This window comes from Pongo abelii, chromosome 19 (genome assembly GCF_028885655.2).
Source record: "Pongo abelii isolate AG06213 chromosome 19, NHGRI_mPonAbe1-v2.0_pri, whole genome shotgun sequence".
Classification (NCBI taxonomy): Eukaryota; Metazoa; Chordata; class Mammalia; order Primates; family Hominidae; genus Pongo; species Pongo abelii.
In genome coordinates this window covers 64,076,517-64,097,641 of record NC_072004.2, presented here as the reverse complement: position 1 = coordinate 64,097,641, position 21,125 = coordinate 64,076,517, and the positions used below count along the sequence as shown (strand labels likewise).

At 38.1% G+C, this 21,125-nt stretch overlaps 1 protein-coding gene across 2 annotated transcripts in view; it reads right to left on the bottom strand.

Annotated features, from left to right (window-relative positions):
• CA10 (carbonic anhydrase 10) overlaps window positions 1–21,125 on the bottom strand; it is a 543,036-nt gene that overhangs the window by 302,448 nt on the left and 219,463 nt on the right. For both annotated transcript variants that reach the window (NM_001131337.1, XM_024234139.3), the window contains 1 exon segment: window positions 11,229–11,371. In NM_001131337.1, the coding sequence (NP_001124809.1) occupies window positions 11,229–11,282 (54 nt within the window). In that variant the 5' untranslated portion in view covers window positions 11,283–11,371.

The following is a 21,125-nucleotide window of genomic DNA, read 5'->3' as shown; positions in this document are numbered from 1 at the left end:
TAGCTGGGACTACAGGTGCGCACCACCACACCTGGCTAATTTTTGTATTTTTTTAGTAGAGACGGGGTTTCACCATGTTGGCCAGGCTGGTCTTGAACTCCTGACCTCATGATCTGCCTGCCTTGGCCTGCTAAAGTGCTGGGATTACAGGCATGAGCCACTGATCCTGGCCGAATACCTGTTAATTTTATCTGTGGGATTATGTAACCAGAAAACTAAAGTGGTATGATGTGATGGATATTGAACTCATGAGATTCCTGGAAAACATTCTCTCTTCTAGGAATTAATCTGCCTATAAATTAATTAAACATATCAAGTTAGTCCTTCTATAATTTTTAATAAAGATTATACTCAGTTCCAGGATAACTTGAATTTTCTCTCATTTAAGTACCGTCACTAAAATTGTACAACTGTCAATCTTTCTGTGCTTAGTTAAAATGTTCTATGAAAGTGGAGAACCAATTTCACTCATACAGAAAAGAGAAGGCACATGTTCCTTGGTCATATGTATACAGAACCAGGAGAAAAGAGGGAGGAAGTGAAAGGACAGGGAAAGAAGGACAGGGAAATGATGAAAGGGAGAGAGGAGGTTGGAGATAAAGATTGGAGAGAAAAGAAAAGGCTAAGAGAGTAAAAGAGATGAAAAAATGAGAAAAAATGAGAAAAAATGAGAAAAAATGAGAAGTATAGAGAAATAAAGGAACATGATGCAGGAAAGAAGAGCGAAGTCCTTTCTAATACTTACAGGAGGAGTAAAGAATGAGAGAGAATTAGAGACACTTACGAAATACTAAAGCCAACAACCAGGTGTTTCCTTGGGAGATATGCCTAATGACTCTGCATTAATTTTCTGGATGATGTCAAGAGGTAAACATTACAAGGAACTGCCAAGACAGTGAGCGGCAATCCTCAGCCAAGATCTAAGCTCAGCAATGGTGCATGAGAACCTGATACCCACAACAGAATGCTTCTGCACTGAATCCATTTTCCAACTTAAAATATACCATCTTAGACTTTCACATTTTGCTTATCTTTCATCACTTTTCACTGCTATGCACTGAAATCTTTCACTCCCGGCAAAAAGCTCTGCTCTGAGTACAAACACAATTACCTTGGTCTCATTTTAAAATCTGTAATCAAAATCCTCTTTTATAACATTCATTTTGCTCTGAATCCTTCATTCCAGCTACTCAGAGTACAATATACCAAAGGAGAGAGCCTGTATCCAAAACTTTGAGGAATAATTTTGATAGTGGTTAATAAGAGGACAATGCAAGTTTCTTCCAATGCTAGTGCTTTAAAGGGTGTTTTCCTTTAGAAGGATTTACATCCTAGTTAAATCTTCATTCCAGGATGGCTGCTAGCAAATATATTCCACACGTCCCATCTAACCACTGCTCATACAGAATCAAAGTACATCAAGGTTGGAAGGGAATTCACAGGTCAAGTCAAAGCTCTCATCTGATGCCTCATTGTGCTCTACAATTTCAAGTACCTCTCAGTGCCCATCAGAACTCTTTTTGTGCCACGGGTCTCCATGAAACAGAAGGTCATTCGATTTTCACATAGCTTGAATTCTTATTTTGAATTGAAGTCTGGCCAAAGTTACTTTCAAACAGCAGAGCTAGTTCTCCCCTATGTCTGAGCCTGCACAGAAAAGGTACATTTAAAATCAGCTGTAATGACTTCTTAAAATATTTTCCTTTCCAATAGATGTATAGACAGAGAAAACTGAATATAAAACATTTTGATTTTTCATTACTTTCTTCCTCTTGTTCTGTACTTTACTGTGTCAATGTGTTTTCTATTAGTTAACCTTACTGTCAGCACTAGGGGAACTGATGCTAACATTCCAGATACTGTCTTCTCAGTGAAGGGTATTGCATGACAATGGCCTACTTGTCATGGATGTAGAATCTCATGTACTGTGTAATTAGACTGAATTCATCTCTTGGCATTTCCCCTGTGCTATTTATTCAACTGAGCATAGTATCCATTAACTTCCTTTACTTTTTCACATTCTTACAGAATATGTTGCCCAGCCTGAATCTGTGACATTTTATGTAAATATAGTTTGAGAGGAAAGTTTTATCTTTATGCCTTTTGGGTTTGGGGTACTAGCGAGGTGGCTCTGAATTCTTCTTCTATCTTCCATAGAGTTGAAATCACTTCACCTCTCGGTACATATGCTATGAATTCTAATGCAAACATTAGTTTCTTTGACAAAGAAATTCAACTGGGAGTTATGTTTTCTTGCTGAAAACAAAAACACCTGTGATGGTAGTTAACAGCATGTTCTTCTCTGCCAGTCACTGGCTTGATAACTTGCATTATAACCTGCCTAATAAGTGCATTTTTTCATATAATTCTCTCCACCACCACCCTGCAAGGAAGGTAGAATGATGATGCTCCTTTTACACATGAGGAAACTGAAGCTTAGAGAAGTTAAGTCAAATAAACCCTTTGTTTAGTAATCAAAGATAATCTTGGTTCATTTTGAATCAACCAGCACCTTCTCACATGTATCTATGATAGTGCTGGCTAGACAGCGGCAACCTAAAATTCAAACTCAGTTCTCACATCTGGTCATCCATGGCCATGTATTCTCTCCCAAATGGAGGTATACATTGTCTTGCTTATCCTACTTTCCTCTAACCACAACTTTTTAAAGTGCTCCTCATTTTCTGGAAACTTCAACTTGTCCTGGGCTTTATTCTCTGTGAAACCATTTACAAATGATTTCTCCTCTGGTCCTCCTTGGCTGTAAGCCCTTTCTCCTACATCTCTACATGCCATTTAACAATATTATTTCTCATAAAATTCCCCATGCAGCCACATCGATATCTTTAGCTCCTACCAGTTCCTTTTTTGGTACTATCGTTTGTAATTATATTACCATAATCTTATTTTTAAGAGCTTCTCAATCCACTAGAGCCATCTTCCATGAGGCAATGAGATCACATCAATTTTAATCATGATATTTTAAAAATCTGCCTTTTGAAGTTTTCATATCCATGTCTGACAATGCCTAGCTTTTTTTTAACCTTGCTACCATTATTTCTAAGATAACACACCTACGTTTTCCCTAGAGTTACTGTCCACTCCACATCACTAAACCTTTCCTTGTTGGTTAGAATTAAATTTAAATAACCAGACCCCTATCACTTTCTCCTGGAAAGGATATAGTTGATATGCCAATAAAGGAATTTGTCTAGCCACAAAATACAGATGAGTAAGAATTGCATCCACTTCTTCAGCAGCTCTTAAAGATCTGCTGTATCCCACAAATATACATAAAATTATACATATCGTTTTCGTATCAGAGTTTCAGTGTAAAAAGACCTTTGGTGCTTAAAGACAGCTAGTGAGTTTTAAATGGGTAAGGATACTTATCCAGGAAAATTTAACATCAGTTATCCAATAAAAATCAGCACCACAGCAACACATTTAGGTGACAAAATCGATCTACCTTTTTCTTTTCTTTCCACCTTCTGCATATAGAGTAAGATCATCTGACATTTAAGATCCTCCTGCAAGTTACATTTCTTTCTACCTCCCTTTTCATGCTAACTCATATCCTACCACTTCCATAAAGTCTTGTTTGACCAACCCAACTTCTTACTGTCATTAAAACATTAATGCCAAGATGATTGATTTGCTAATTAATCATTTCTTAATATCTATACCACTATTATCTCAAAGAGTTATTTAAATCAGTTACTGCCATTTAGCTTCTGTGTATCCATATTTTCTCCCAAAATACATCATAAATTTTTTGAAGGAACATAAAAGCCTCAAACATAAAAGGTTTCAGAACATAGCAATGTGTACATGCCGTGAATGGCAATGATTAAATAAAGTCAACTAAATTTTGCAATCAGGTTCACAGGAAAATTTTAAAACAGAGAAGTGATAAGATTTTAAATACCAAACCAATTCACATTTCTTATTTTTTCAACTTATTTTAATAGTCATAAAAAACGTAACTGAAAATTAGTTTTAGTAACAGATTCTGTGGATAGCAAAGTTCTTTCTCACCATGGGCCTTCTCACATTCCCCCCACCTTGGATCATAGCAACTTTTGGTGAATTCCACCTAAACGCATTTCTTGGTAAGCAAGGGTACTCTTGGTTCAATTCAAATCAGTCAGCGCTGTCATGGATAACCCCAAGGATATAAAATGAAAATATGAAAGCATATTTATCATAAGGAGCTCTTAATCTAAGGGCTAATATCTATAGTATATTTGTCTTACTATTCCTTACAAGGAAAGCGATATTAATATTACAGGCCAAGGTTCAGATCCTAAAATAAATATAAGTAAGGTGCTTAAGAAGCCAAATAAAGAGAGATTTCACAGTTAGCTACAGAGATCAAGAGGAATTTAAGAGATAGTATTGGAGCCACAGCGGTTAAAAGCAGGGGTTCAGACTCCTTAGGCAAGTGGGGTGAAGGGTATATTGTGGCCAAAGCACAGATCCCAGGAAAAGGTGAGATGCATTCAGTTTTTTTGTTTGTTTTGTTTGTTTGTTTTTTAAAGTTTATACTCTCACTGGGAACAAAAGGTATGTACAAAGTATAATGCAAATGTCTCTGGAATGGAGATTTGGTGCTGTATTACAAGGGCTGTGAATGCCAGGCTGAAGCATTTATACCTGATTTATAAGCAATTATGAGTTTTATTAGCTCATATTTATTTCTTGGGCAATGTGGAAACTTCCATGTAGATACACCTATAGCTTTGTGTTGGATGTCTTCCGATCATCCATTTGGATCCACCTTTACCTTGCTTAGGGGCTTGGAGGCTGGCTTGCATGGACTGATTCAACAAGCTCATTTGGCTTCTGCCTTCTTTCCATAAGAGGGGAGGAAAGGAGTGCAGTCAGGGCCTTGTTCCCCAGCTCCACCCTTAGGGGTTGCCCTGAGCTGGTTGCTTCCTTTACTGAAGGTCAGGTTTTCCTCTCCATGGTTGGTTCATTTGGTCTCCAGGTTCTGGTCCTCACTCCCTCTCCTCAACCCTTCCAGACCTGGGGTGGTTATAAACGATCCCTCTATGAGGGATCCTCATGACTCACCATGTTCCATGTCTCCTGCTGAGACTCTCCCTGATATAATCCCCAAGTATCCAGAAATCAAAAGGAAATTGGCGACAACCGTAGTTTTAGCCTCTGCTGGGCAAAATTTCAAACAAGAAACCTGAAGATATGGGGAAAAATCAGCTTCTTTGAGATAACCTATGCAGGTCTGCAGTCTGCTGATGGCCAGCTTCTTCTCTTTTTTGCTTCTCTCTCTTTCTCTGTCTCTCTTTTTAAAGATGGGGTCTTATTATGTTGCTCAGGCTGGTCTTGAACTCCTGGCTTCAAGTGATCCTCTTGCTTTAGCCTCCTGAGTAGCTGGGATTGCAGGTGCAAGCCACTGCACCCTGCTTCTTTTTGCTTCTTATATTCCTGACTGTGCCATTAGGCTAAGGTCAATTATTTCTACAACCTGTCTCCTCCTCAGAGGTTTCAAGATCTTCTATCCTCTGTATCAGAACAGATTGTATTCCAAAATCTTGTACTGGATGTCCGTGAAAGTCTGTCAATTCATTAGGAAAATGTAAATCAAAATCACAATGAGAGATCACTTCACAACCATTAGGATGGCTATTCCAAAATAAATAACAAAAAAAAATCAAGTTTCTGTGAGGATATGGAAAGATTGGAATCCTTGTGTGTTGCTGATGGGAATGTAAAATAGTATAGCCACTGTGTAAAAAAGTGTGACAATCCTCAAAAAGTTAAACATAGATATGCCCCAGTAATTCCACTCCTTGCCATACACCCAGAAAAACTGGAAGCAGGGACTCAAACAGTTCATTGTATGCCAATTTTCATTGCAGCCTTATTCACAATAATCAAAAACTGGATGCAACCCAAATGTCTATCGACAGAAGAACAGACAAACAAAATGTGGTATATACGTACAATGGAGTATTATTCAGCCTTAAAAATGAATTAAATTCTGATACATGCTCCAACATGGACGGACCTTGAAAACATTATGCTCAGTGAAATAAGCCAGACATAAAAAAGATAAATATTATGTAATTCTACTTATATGAGGTACCTAGAGCAGGCAAATTCATAGAAACAGAACGTAGGACAGAGGTTACCAGGGGCTGGGGGCATGGAAAATGGGGAGTTCTTGTTTACTGGGTACAGAGTTTCAAGTTGGGATGATAAAAAAGTTACAAAAATGCATAGTTGTGATGACTGCACAATAGCCTGAATGTACTCAATGTCACTGAACAATCCACTTTAAAATGGTTAAAGAAAAAACGGCTGTCAAATATTCTGCAGCAGAGACCAAACACAAGACCCATATGAAGAAGTATCGGTAGTTTAAAACTCCTAGAAATGACGAGATGATACTGAGAGCACAGAGGAACTTAGACTCCACAGCACTGGACTGGAAGTGTCAGGAGCTGGCTTCCAAAGGTGCTGTCACAAATCTAAGCTGTTATGAATCTGTGATTAGATTCATTTTTATTGTTTCCCTGTTGTACAGGAAAAAGGCTGTTTCTGACTATAATTTTACAAAAATGCCAAAAAGTTTTAAAAATAATTTGTTGATTTGTGGTTAGTAAACCAGTACAATCTTTATGTTCACATCTATTATTTTAGATTCCTTTTGGCACTGCAACAAATTACCCCATAATTAGTGGCTCAAGTGAACTCAAATTTATTATCTTATATTTGGGGAGTTAGAAATCTGAAATCAGTTTTGCTGGGCTAAAATTAAGGTGTCAGTAGGGCTGTATTTCTTCTGGAAGCTCCAAGGAAGAATCTGTTTCTTTGTGCTTTGCAGCTTCCAGAGGCCTCCTTGGCTCATGGCCCTGTGTCACTCCGACCTCTGCTTCCATCCTCACGTCTCTGTTCTGATTCGGACTCTCCTGCTTCTGTCTTTTCCTTTTAAGGACTCTGTGATTACAAGGGGTTTGCCTGGATAGTCCAGGGTAACCTTCCAGTTTTAAAATCCTATATTTAATCATATCTTCAAGATACCTTCTGCTATGTAAAGTGACACATTTAGAAGTCCTGTGGATTAAGATGTGGACATTTTTGGAAGGGGACATTATTCTGTCTACCACATTTATCAACTCCAAATATATTTTGAAATGAAATAGAAAGAGAGGTTAGAACATAAGTATTTTTCAGATTACCAAATTAATGCAAGTCTGTTTTAGCAAATCTAGAAACTTTAGAAAAGAAAAAATAAAACAGTATTATCCTTCATCCCAGTCTCTTTTTTAGATCCTACCTTTTATACTTAACATATGATAAGGAATCGTCGTGTCATAAACTACCATTTATACTTATATCCTACCTCTTATACTTAACATATGATCCTACCTTTTATACTTAATATAGGATAAGTATGTTTAGATCCTACCTTTTATACCTAACATATGATAGATCCTACTTTTTATACTTAACATATGATAAGGAATTGTCATGTCATTAACTACTGAGGTGTCTATTTTATTAGACGAGTTAAAAGATGAGAAAAGATGACAGAACTAAGTTTTGGTTAAAATGGTAGAACCGGCAAGCGGGTTTTAGTCTCAGTTTTAATATGTTTTTTCTCCTTTTAGATATTTTAGATCAGCAGATAGGTTTCTATGTGCCATATTTCCTTCCTGAAAGCTAAACTCACAACCTTTCAATGCCCACTTATATCAAATGCTCAAAGCAAATATCTATATTCCAAAATAATTGATTGAAGTTATCCATATTTTACTCTGCGGTAACCTTCTCATCCTGTATTTCATTTTCAAATTACCAAGAATCTCACTTATGTGACTAGTACACTAAAATTAAAACACAAACACACTGCGTACACTCATTTTGGTCTGAGCAAAAAGACATGAAAGGTGAACATTTTTGTGAAATTTTACAAGTTCAATGGCTAACAAGCATCTCAATCTTTAAAACAGTCAGTGAGGCTTAACTCAGCGTAAAACATCATTTATATCATAATCAAACTTCTTCATATATGGAGACTTTAAGCAACCTGAAACCACAAAGGATTATCTCCTCAACCTCCTCCTTTTTGATTGAGTTAATTTAGTAGCTTTAACTACAATGGATTAATTAGCTCTAAACAATGTAGCAACTGGCTGTTAAATTTAATGGGGTCAAAGGGTGGAGATTGGTTCCAAGGTAGGAGTCTTATATCTACATACAACCCAGCCTTAAGGGCGTGCCATTTGTAAAAATACAATTACAGATTTAATATCCATTATGCAAAATGTTTGGGATCATAAGTATTTCAAATTTTATTAATTTTGTGTACTTGCATATATCTAATGAGATTTATTGGGGATGGGACCCAAATCGAAACAAAAAATTCATGTATGTTTCATACACATTATGTCTTATGTAGATAGCCTGAAGGTGATTATATACAATATTTTAAATAACTTTTTGCATGAAACACAGTTTGAACTGCATTTTGACTGCAACCTGTCACATGAGACTAAAAGGTGAAATAAATCTCATTTTTAAATAAAAATGAATATTTTCTATTACATTCAAGGCACAGTGCATAGGATGAGAAGGAATAACTATTATTCCTTGTTATTCTTGTACTGAGGTTGAATTTTAGCCTTAAACTATGGTAAGGAAAGCCCTTGTTCCTTCATTTGAGCCCAATGTCAGGTCAAATATGTTAAAATAAACATAGTAACACAAGTCAGGGGCTTCCAGAGAGCTGCATCACGGTTTTGTGCATAATATACACTTGAACACCAGAAAGAATAATGCTTGTGGATAAAAATGCAACACAAAACACATAGTTACTAGGCTGCATTTCACGTACTGACACCCAGCTTGGCTCAGACTTCAAAATGTGACATCTTGTCCAAATTCTACAAAACTTCCCAGTCTTACAGGGTGATTTTCAAATCGACTAAGTTGGGTATTTCTTTAAGGGAAAACAAAAATCAGAGCAGTGATTTGAATTCTCACTTTCAAAACAAGTTTCCAACTCATTAAACATCACCTTCAAAAACGTGATGCAAACATGATTTACCTATTGCCTAGCAAATTAAGGCATTTCATTACCAATTAGTTTATCACGACCAACTATATTTTATTTTCTACCTTTCACAAATGCAAAAGGAACCATCAGACAGTTCTCAGCTCTTCAAACCACTGACAACAAAAATTGTGCCAGATATAAATATTTACACCATGAAAAGTAAATGTTGCCAAGATTCCAAACTCCAATGCATTTGAAAATTGGTTTGGATCAGGTATACTTTACTGAATTGGAAAGATACAAAATTATCTGTTCAAAAAATATCTCTAAAACAAAAAAAAAACCCAAATAATAACATGTGAGTGATTTTTAATACCAGACTATCTCCCAATCTCTTCTTTCCCAATACATTTTAGGGAGAAGCTGTGTTGACATTGTTGTTCTTTCACATCAACATTTTTCTTTTAAGACATTCTGATGGAAAGTAAAAATTATATGTCCATTGTTTGTGTTAGTTTGACACATTTTCCATCTCAATCCCAATCTGTACTTTATCTAAAACCCCTTCAAATGCTTGCCATAACTCTTAGGCAAAGGATTCAGCTCCCGAACACTGCCTCAGGACCTGCCCTCTGCTGTCCTCTCTAGCCTACCATCTTGCAAGCCCCTCTTTGCTCTCTGTGTTCAGCCTTGCTGGCTACCTTTCAGCTGCATTCTGGAACTCAGGCACCAAACCCCATTCTGTATCTTGGGCTTTTCCACCCCCTGCTTTTCCTTTTGCCTAGAACGCAATTATCCCCTACATCACTCTCTCCAAGAAAGAAAGAATGACTGAATATTTAATCATAACTACAACTTTTCCTTCTTAAATACTGACCAGCGAACTCACACGTGTTCATGACTTTAAATAAATAATTCACCTATTTAAAGAGAAATGTACTTAGAAGCCATGACAAGCTCCTTGCAGAATTTATAAAAATAAAATTAAATGGAACAATAATTAGGATAGCATCATTTTATATGGAATCGGAGCAATAAACCAAATGACCTATATATGACCTTTCCACAAAAATGCTTCTCAAGTCATATTTAAAACAGTACACAAATACTGCATAACTAAATGCTGTTGACCACATGCAATGTCTTTTAAAACCTGCCTTGTGACCTGAGTCAAAGTCACTTACAGCTTTTTGATGAGTCATTATGGGTGTGTGTGTCTGTGACAGTTACATGGTACAAGAAAATATATTTCAATATATCAGAAGGGGAAAAAGTTAACTTACAAACTTCATGGTACTTATGGTGAACAGACTGCACAAAGGAAGGGAGAACAGAGCCCAATGAACCCAAACCCTAAAGAATCAGCCGCTGGTATTTTCAAAAGTTGTCAATAATTTTAACCACAATTTTTTGCACACAAATTATTTTCCATTTCTCTTGAGTTAACAATAGCTAAATTACCTTTGAACACAATTTTCTGCATGTGCATTTTTTTTTACCTTTAACAACCTACTCAACAGTAAAAGATAGCCAAGTAGACATGAACCAGCAAGAGAAATGTTAAGATTCCAGTGATGAGAAGACCTGATGGGCACCTGTGCCCTTCCACAAATTAAGGAGGAGCTCATTATGGGGGGAGGAGAGTGAAGGAGGGATTTAGGTGTGAGAATCACAAAACCCAGCTCAGCATTTCTGTGCAGGAGCTAGGACTCTTAGCAAGCAAGATGCCCCTAGGAAGATTAATTATTGATTTTCTTATAAATCATCTAAGGTGATTTTTGTCTGTTTTTTTCCTCCCAAGATGATAAAGTTCTGATTTTATTTTTGTTAATTGGTTTTCCCACTTCACTGAGGTTAAAAGAAGGCCTAGTAAAGCAGTTTCTTAGAGGAAAGATTTTCCCAGCATGATAGGCAGGGGTGGCCACTATGCTTTCTGTCCTTTATGGGGGTACCAAGATTGTCTGATAAGACTTCAGGCAACCTCCAGGAGGTACAGAGTAATCAGAAGCACAAAAGTTTGACTAGTTAGGGAGAAAAAGCACAAAGTAGACATATTTCTATCTAATGGCGGCAGGTCTGAAGTCTGTGGTATTCCTAGATGGGAGGACAAACTCATCACAGAGACTGAAGCCTTGAGGCTCAGCTTTCAGAATCAAGATGGCCCCATCTTCAACTATACCATGGAAGCAATATGGTGGCTTACCTTCCTGCCCCCAGTGTTGATGCGAAGGGGTGTCAGAAAGGGGTCGAAGATCATGTGACTGGTCTCTATGTTGACTGGCGACTGCCGTTTCCCCACAGAGCAAAGATTCCAAGCTGAGTTCACCAATCCCCAGAAAGAAGGAACTAGAAACAAAAAGAAATTGTACAATTAGGCTGAGTAGCAGGTTGGGGAAACAACATAAATAAACAGAGCTATGTACAAACATGGTAAAATGGAAGAGAACCACCAAATGTTCCCACCCATGGAGGTCCTTGGGGGTTGCTATGGTATTTTCCTGGCCTGAATCTTGGTCCACTTCTCTAAGTCTTACCTGCATGATCTCTTGTCATCAGATTTTCTTGTTTGAGGCCCACTCATCCTGCAGTTTCTTTGTTGAGTGCAGTCATCATTAACACTTTAATGCTAACATCATTGTTCAGGTCTCATCATCTTTGCAATATGCCTGGGGTAGTACAAATATTTAGCAATTCCCTTGAGTTGATGCTCTGCTTTTCCTATCTGGCAAGAACGATGTGAAAATCAACCTTATCCTATTTGGAAGTTTTTCAAGGAAAGTGTCATTCAGTATACAGAAAGTTTTTCTTTGGGTTGTCAAGACTAAACCGAGGGAGTGACTTATTTTATGAGCCCCCTAATCAATGCCAGACAACAACTTAGCAACTTGACTTCATCTTTGTTTAGTTCAACACTGTGTCATTAACCTAATGAACCTGTAGATATAGAATTGGTGTTCATTTGATAGGCAGAAAAATTACATTGAGAGCTGAGCACAGATACCCAAAGGAAACCATCCACTCATTTTCAGTGTCACATTAAAACATCTATTAGAATAAATTTCTGTGGCAATTTCCAGTTCTATTTCTCTCTATTTAAGAAAGTTTTCAGGGCAAGGGTGGGGAGCCAGCCTACTAGTTTTATATAAGTGAAGATCAAAACTGTACTTTCAGCCTTTTGCTGCCCCTCTCAGTACTTCCATTGAGTCTCTGGATCCATGTGTCCTTCAAATTCCCCTGAGATTATATGGCCATTCATTCATCCACCCATAGTACATGCAGTGAACTCCTATTTTGCATCACGCCCTGGGTTAGGCTGAATCTCGAGGAAGGCAGGCAAGCACAAGAACAACTAACACACTGGGGAGGCTCACTAGTGTGAGGTCGAGTATGTTATGAGACTATGAGACTCTGGATGAGGGGAAGCCAACCCTGCCATGGTAGAGGGGAGGCAGGGAGTGACTCTTGGAGAAGATGAGCCTAACAATCACATTAGCCTTCTTAAATGGACCTGTCCTCTCAGAAACTCAAGTTTAGTTAAACTCAAATTGAACAAAGCCTTTAACTTACAGTAGCCATCATTCTTGCCTATAGCATAGATGGAGAAAACTAAGGCAAAAGAGGAGTTTGGCAGACACTTGCCAAAGATATTCAAATTCTATGACTGTCTTATTTGTTACAGGCAACTGTAACAGACATGGGAGGAGAACTAAAAATAAGTTCCTTGGCCTAGACAAACACTTCAACATCGAAATAAGATGGGTCTCATTTTAAAACATGACAAATATCTAATTTGGTTTCATCCATGCCAATAAGCCTCTGGTAGACCATTTCCTTTAGTTTAAGGAGTTTGAATTGGCTTTTCAGTCATTAATGACTTTCAAAATGGTAGCAATGGCCTGAGTTACAGAGGGAGAAAGAGAAGAAGGAGGAAGAGGAGGAAGAGGAGAAACATTGACACATGTGCATGAGCTTCCTCGGCACTCTCATTTCTTATCATTGCTTAAAATATGTTATCACTACAAGTTACTCCACCTTTAGAAGGTACCATGTCCTAGCAAGACTACAATATTTAAGAAAGTTCTTGGATTATGAACGCACTTATATTATAAATATAAACTTGTCTTTTCTAAACTACTCTTTTTTTAAAAAAACTGACTTGATCTTATATTTATTTATCCCTCAATCATCTCAAATTATGAAAATAAAGCCTTCATTAGGGCATCCTCCTAGCAGTCTTTGTCAGTAACGCACACACAAGTGGCAAATGTGAGCATGCCAGGGACACAGTCATGGCACCTCCACAAGTGAACTGAGTGGCCCTTGGTAAGTCATGTGTCTGTTGGACCTGACACGTTCTTCATGGTTCCTGCGGTAGGCCGAATGGCTCCCCACCAATGATGTTTACTATCCTAATCCTCAGAACCTGTGAATATGCTAGCTTAGAAGGTAAAGGGTATTTTGCAGATGTAATTAAGTTAAGGGCCTTGGGATGGAGAGATTATCTAGGATTATCTGGGTGGGCCCAATGTAATCACAAAAGTCCTTATAAGAGAAAGGTAGGAGGGTCAGAGACATAGAATAAAGATATATGGACGGAAATAGAGGTCAGCCAGGAGAGAAGTTAATACTCTGCTGGCTTTGAAGATGGAGGAAGGGAACATGAACCAAGAAATGCAGGGGGCCTCTAGAAGCTGGAAGAGGCAAGACAATGGATTCTCCACCTAGAGCCTCCTGCTGTAAGGAATACAGGCCTGCTGATACCATGATGTTTAACCCCTTGAGAATATATATATATATATATATATATATATATATTTACTTTTGACCTCTAGAAACATAAGATAATAAATGTCTGCTGTTTTAAGCCATGCTGTTGTGATCATTTGTTATAGCAGTGACAGAAAAGTAATACAGCACCCCTTTACCTTTAAAACTCTGTGAGACAATAACCTCCTTGACAATGAAGACATCTATGATGCTTGCAGGGCTCTCCCTAGAAGGCAGCTGCATGATTAAAGTAGTTACAGCTGGTGCACATTGCATTTCATCTACTCCCATGAAAAGCATTAACAAAAATAATTCCAAGCCCATAAATGGACTGTAAGACTGCTATTATGTGGCAACATGGGTGGGCAGCTGCTGCTGTACTTCACTAATAAACGTCATGCCCAAAAAGTACCCCCACAAAAACACAAACAGCAAAAACTTTATGCGAACATCTGCCTTCTCTTTTATTGGGCATGGAATTCTTTATGACAAACAGTTTCGGGGTTTTATATCCCCACTTCACGATCAAAGCCTGTGTCTCTGATGCTAATCACCTGCTCAGCCAATCGAGGAACAACTGAGAAACATCTCTCCTGCTCAGCTGTGTCCCTCATTGGCTCCAGTCCTGAACGGGTATCTAAGTTTATTTACCCCTGGATTGCTGATTTTAAATCAGCTCTGAATTAATAGCTTTTCAGAAATAGAAGCCACCTTAGAGATGATCTGACGTAAATGCATTACACGGATTTAAGGCCATAGAGGCAGGGAGTAAAGTCCTCCACTCTAGGTCACACAGCCAGGTAGAGGCGAGGAAGGACAGAGTGAAGAACAGAACTCAAGGTTTCCAGTGCTACTGAGCCTCTGCTGTTCTAAACCCCTTCCTCTCCAGCGGGCTCTATACGTGAGCAGATCATTGCAGGAAATTTCAGTTAATTGTTGCCAAGGCCCCTGTAAGACTTTTGCTATAATTTCCCTTTTGGTAAATCAAGAATAACATTAGTGCCTATTTTCCAGTTAAAATAAATTTCAAGTGCAAAGGTTTGAATCAAACTGCTTTGAAAGTCAACTATTCTAAATAAACTCAGGATTTTAAAGGAGCCATACAACCATGGAGTAACATACACAGAAGGGCCTGGGTGTGAAAAGACTTCAGTTCAGGCGATGTGTTTGGGTCCCATCTGCAGGCCTCTGAGGAGACCTGATGGGGATGATTGCACACAAAGAGCTGCTCCAGGGATAGTTTCTGGGGTCAGCTGCACCGGGCAAGGTTTTAGTGCAGATAAAAATGAGAAGTCAGCGCTGTTAGAAGCGGTGTTAACTGTTGGGACAATAATTAAGGTATTGAAGCTAGTCTACGGAACTCAAGTGCCAAATGGACCAGACTAGGTCTGCAAATGTGGTGTCATCTAGATTCTAGGGAAATGGTTTAGGACGAAGGCTGTGAAAACAGGCGTCCATGAAGTGCCCGTGCCTACTGAGACATGGGAGTCAGATGGCTCACTTTACATGCAGAGCAAGGATGGGCATTTGAATGAAAGCTTCAAGATTTAGAGTGAGAAACTCGCCCTGTGGGTTTGTGCAGAACTCTCAGTTATATCCAAGGTTCTGATACTTAACTACCCTTCATAGTGTTATCCTTCAGGTTTATAGACACCCATGTCACCTTTTGGAGCAAAAGTGGGTTATATAATGCTGTAGCAGGCACTGCCTCTATTTCCAAGCTAAGAGAAATATTGTTGAATTCTTTCTCTTAGTTTGCATGGCTATCCTCCAAAATCAGATGTTTAAACTTTTATTTTTAAAGCATCCATTATTATGGCTTTTTAGCTAATGCTGTGTCTTTACTTGATCAATACAACTTATTGTTGAGAGAAAATGTAAATAAAGCAAAATAGAGTAAGAATCACTCTAATTAATAGACAACCAGTCTGATGATGTTTGAATTCCATCATCCCTGGCATCCTTTTTGTACAATCTTCTAATTTACATATAAACTAGAACACAAAACAGACCTAAATATTTTTGCAAATTAATTTTCACACAGCCTAAACCATGGAACTTAACTGCTGCATCACAGTGATGTGTTATCTTGCCAGAGTATTTCCCAATGGCACTACTGCCATTCTTACCATAAATTACAAATCCCAAACGTTCTCTTGGCTCTGGGTCCAGTGAATTTTGAAAGATGCTCAGTGACTCTGTGATTTCAACCGCTTAAATCATGAGCCTTGGCAAACCCAAAGCAAAACTTATCAGCTGCTTGTTCAGACCCATGAAATAAAAAAGCTCCAGTTGTTTAATAACACACCTTGGCAACGTCCAGACAAAAACAACAAAGTTTTCACCATAAACAAATAGGTCAGAAGAGCAAGGAACCAGAGGAATCAAGTCCGATAAGGAGAGTTAAAACTGGCCTTGACATCTTTGTCCTAGAGAAGGTGTTCTGAAGTTAGATTGTGCTTTTAGGCATCTTCCTTATTCATTTGTCCTGAGCCAGCAGAATTTGCTGCTGTGGGCAGGATATTAGGCACTTGGAATAAATTTATACAGCTTATGTGAATTTGCTAAGTCCTATGGCAACAAGATAAATTCAATTCAAAAGCATTTACTGACAGCCTCTGATGTGCCAGGCATTAGGGATGGCACTGAAAGTTGATGCAACAAATCTTTACTGAGGACCTACTTATGTGTCAGGCACTGCCATCAGTTCTGGGAAGTCAATTATGAATGAGAGATATGGTTCCTATTCTCATGAATCTTGCAGGATAGTGGGAAATATGGGAGATAAACAAGTTTCTATATGTCTATCTGTGTAAAGTTTTTGGTAAGCATGTTGTAGAGACAAGACGGTAATGGATCATAGCTTAAAGCATGTATGCGAGAGAAAACCTAGGTAGCATGGTCAAGGGTGGTGTCTCTGGAAGGGTCAGCTGGTAGACTCTGGAAGGACTGGAAAAGTTGCTTCTAAACAGTGGCAGGAGAAAGGATGTCGAAGGCAGAGTGAAAGAGAGCAGTCTTGGCAGAGAAGAGCTGGATGTGTTCAGGAACTGAGAGGAAGTCAGTTGACTTGAGCCTGATGGACCAGATGAGGAGAAGAGCGAAATGAGATGGGGGCTGGCTGGGTAGACCACGAACAGATGGCTAAGTGCTCTGCAGGCCACACTAAGGAGTTTGCATTTTACTCCAAATTAATAGAAAGCCACTGAGAGTTTAGCAGGGAAGTACCATGGTCTGATTTTTTAATTAAAGGCAGGTATCTGCCTCAGATGGAACACAGCCAAGAGCAAGCTTGACTATTCTTGAAGTAGTTTGAATGGGAAAAGAATTGGTTCCCAAGCAACAGTTGGGGACGTAGGTTTTTACGTGAATTTAATCCTATTGCTTTGGGTGTGTTTAAATTCTATTTCAAAGGCAGAACTAATTGAATATTTTAAAATTATTCTCTTCAAAATATGTGCCAATAAAATCGTGTTTTCCTAGGAACTAGTGCTTTACAAGCCATTCTTTGAAGCAAGGAATATGTTCATGAAGACACTCAGCTAAAACAATCTTTTCTCGTTTTCAAGCAATAAACTAAGTCCCCTACTTTTTGGTCAAGGGAAAGCAAATGAAAGTTGGGAAAATGAACACTGACATAAAACATATCTATAGTGAATTCAATCCTACAAATAAAGCCTTCCACTTCAATATAGCAATCTCTACTTTGGGGTTATAAAGCATATGAATACATTTTAAATAAGAACTCATATCTTTCCCTTGCTCTTTTCCTCACCAATCCTGATTTACTGCCTCTTCCTCTCTTCTCAACTGTAATAAATCTCCACTTTGAGCCATTATTAATGAGCAAGTTTAAAATACCCCCTGCTACAGGCTTTTGGTCCATTTCTGATTTGATTTATTTCATAGATGGAATTGGCCTTAAAGTTAACCCCTTTGCTGATGAATTCTTCCTCCATTGCAGGGCCTCTGACTCATAGCACATGGAGGGTCTTTAACTAGGGCTGCCCATTGTTAAAGGTAAGTTCTCCCATTGAGAACTAGGGCTGTTACTTGGGAACCACTAAGGAATTGCATATAGCCTATTTAACCCATAATCATTAATTTATGCATTCATCTAAAAAATTAATGGACTGTATCTGATGAACCAGGGATAGAAAGATAAATCAAAACGCTCCCACTCTTCAGGACACTCAGTATGGTGGGAAGATAGACAAGCTAACAAATAGTTATAACAAAATATGACAGGTGTTATAATAAGGGTATGTATATATTAAGGCTTACATTAATTCAGAGCAAGAAGCAAGCTGACCTGGCCCTTTTCTCAAGTGCTAAGGTAAGCCTTACTCGTAGAGAGTGCATTGTTTTAATCCTATTGCTTTGGGTGTGTTTTTAGTCTTGTAACTAGTTAAAACATTGAAGCATCTCCTCAAACAGAGATATACTAGTCCTAACAACTAAGATGGATTATCACCGGAATGCAAACTATTATACAGGGAAAATTTAAGCCACTGCATCTTCCATCTTCTGACTTCTCCAATATTTCTCCCATACAGCTATTACTCCATGGGGAAAAGATCATTAGTACCATGTCCTTACCACAGAACCATCAGAAGGTGGCTAAATTACTAGGTGGCTTCATTTCTCTATCTGTAAAAATGGGGATGACAGCTACTTCACAGAGCTGTTGGGAAGATTGTGAGAATGTATTTATAAATGGTCTAGCATAATGTTGGCTCTATAATAAGGATTTAAAACATTGGAGAAGGGGTTGAGTGAGGAGGGGGAACAGCATGAACCACAGTGTGATTCCAACACTGTAGCATTCTCAGGGCAGAAACAGTTGAGGGTGAAGGAGCCAGGCAGAAGGGTACAGGGAAGCAACTTTCAGATGCCCACCCAACCCAGCCTGGTTTCAGAACAGGGCACTCTGATGGGAGTCTAGGTCAGGGGATTAGTTGCTTAATTCCATACTTTCAATGAGCCATGTGCATTTATTTCTTGGATCCATAGCTCTCAATGTCTGGATAAATGCAGGCAGTGAGCAGTGATATGGGTCATCCAATAGGGTTTTTAACTCCAAAGAAAAATCATTTTAATGTAGCTTTTGGGAGTTGTCAGATTACTTATTTGTGCAGCAGCAGCTTTGTCCTTCTTCCTGTTTGTACTTGGTTCCAAGTGGTGGCTGGCTTGATCCCCAAAAGCACATCACTAAAGGTAAAGAGAAAGGAGGAAGAGGGAATTCTCTTTTGCTGATCACCCACTGTTTAACAAGCTCTGTGCTAGAAACTTGACACATCTTATCTTGCTCAATCCTCCTCGTTATTATTATTTTACAGGTGAGGAAAATAATACTCAAAGAGGTTAAATGACTTTCTAAGGTCACCTGGCCAGTAGGTTAGGGAACTAGAATTTGAGATCAGTTTCTTTCTTTAAAACAAACAAAGAAAAAAAACCAAAGAAAGTAATGTATGTATGGTAACATGTCAAACGATCCACAGGTGTATAAAGCAAGAGGTAATCATCTCTTCCTCCGTCCAGTAACATCCTGAGGGAAACCAGTGTGAAAGTGTATTAGGCATCATTCAACATCTTTCAGTATGCTCCTACAAATACCCATACAAATATATATACATGTATATATATATTTGAGAGGTTCTTTTCTAAAAAAGAAGTATTTTTATAAAAGTAACATTATGCCATGGATGTCCCTCCACGTCCATACTAACAGAGCTTCTCTTTCTTGTGTAAAGCTACAGAACTTCTATAGTTTGAATGCACTTCACTTTTCTCAATCATTCCCTAGATGAAAGACATTAAAGTTATTTCCATCTTACTTTACCATGAAAATCAATGCTGCAATAAATAGCCTCAGAGATATTCTTTTTCATACTGGTGCTTTCATTTCAGTAGAAAAGATTCCTAAAGGTAGTATTGTTCTGTCGAGGTATGCACATGCTTTATTTTAATAGATGCTGTCAAATTAGTTTCAAAGATACTGGTAGTGACTATGATGAACATTTACTCTCCTATCGGCAATGTGTGATGCATCCGTTTCCCCAAAATCTCCATAGTATTGGATGTTATTTATTATTTATTTTTAGCAATCTACAGGAAAAAAATGGTGTCTCACTGATTGAATTTGCATTTTCTAGCTACTAGAAATATTTCTAGTATATTCTCACATGCTCATTGGTTATTTGCATTTCTCTTCTGATCATATTCTTCACATATTCTTCTCTGGGTTATTTATGTTTTTCATTTCAACTTTAGCTGTCATGTGAATTATGGAGATATTAACATTTTGTGACATGGTATAAATATTTTCTTGTAGCCTGTTATCTAGCTTTTAAACCTTGTTTTTGATATTTTGCTATATAAAGATTTTACCATTTTGTATGGTTGGATTTGTTGATAATTTTCTTCATAAGGTTTCTGGGTTTTCTCTCTCATTTAAGATGGCCTTTCCAACTACAGGTTATATACGTGTTTTTCTTACATTTTTATAAAATATTTTTATTGTTATACTTTTTACAACTTGATTATTTAAAAATATACCAGTGATTAATATTTGTATATGCTATGAGACAGGGGTCTAATATTTTTTCCCAGATAAAAAGTGAATAGTGCCAGCACTATTTATTAAACAAACCATCTTTCACCATCAAACTGAATGCCCCTTTGATCACAGATTAAGTTTCCATATGTATTGGATTTGCTTCTGGTCTTTCTAGACTGTTTCACCTATTTGTGTATTCTTGTGTAAGTGTCATGCTGTTTTGAGTGTAGTAACATTTACGGTAATTTATATGACAAAACTTCCTGATCAAAAAGACGCTGCTCTTCCCCTGCTACCACTATGGGACCATAAACACCCAAGCTCCAGGGAAATCTGGAGTTAGGACTAGTGATCCTAGGAACCCTTATGCTGTTGGAGCATTCTTGGGGGCACAAGACTGTCAGAGGTTATCTGGCTCCTCCTCATGTCTTCAGGTAGTTATGTACTTTAGTCATACTTGATAGAGGACAAGGCCTGCCCCTTTCCTCAAAACGCCCTCGAGGGGAAATTTGCTCTTTTAATCATCTTGGAGGTAGACTTTATTATCGCCCTGATTCTCACCAGTCTTAAAGGAATCTGAGACATAGAGACGTCAAACTAACTTGTTCAAGATAAACAAAAAAAACACCCTGGCAAGTGGTGAGGTCAAAATTCAAAACTCAGGTTGTTCTGGCTCCAGATTCCTTGTTCTTATAACTCCTGTGCTATACTTCCTTCCTAACCTGGTGCCCTGACTTAAGCCAAACATGTTTTCTCTTGAGCCTCAGTCTCCTCCTT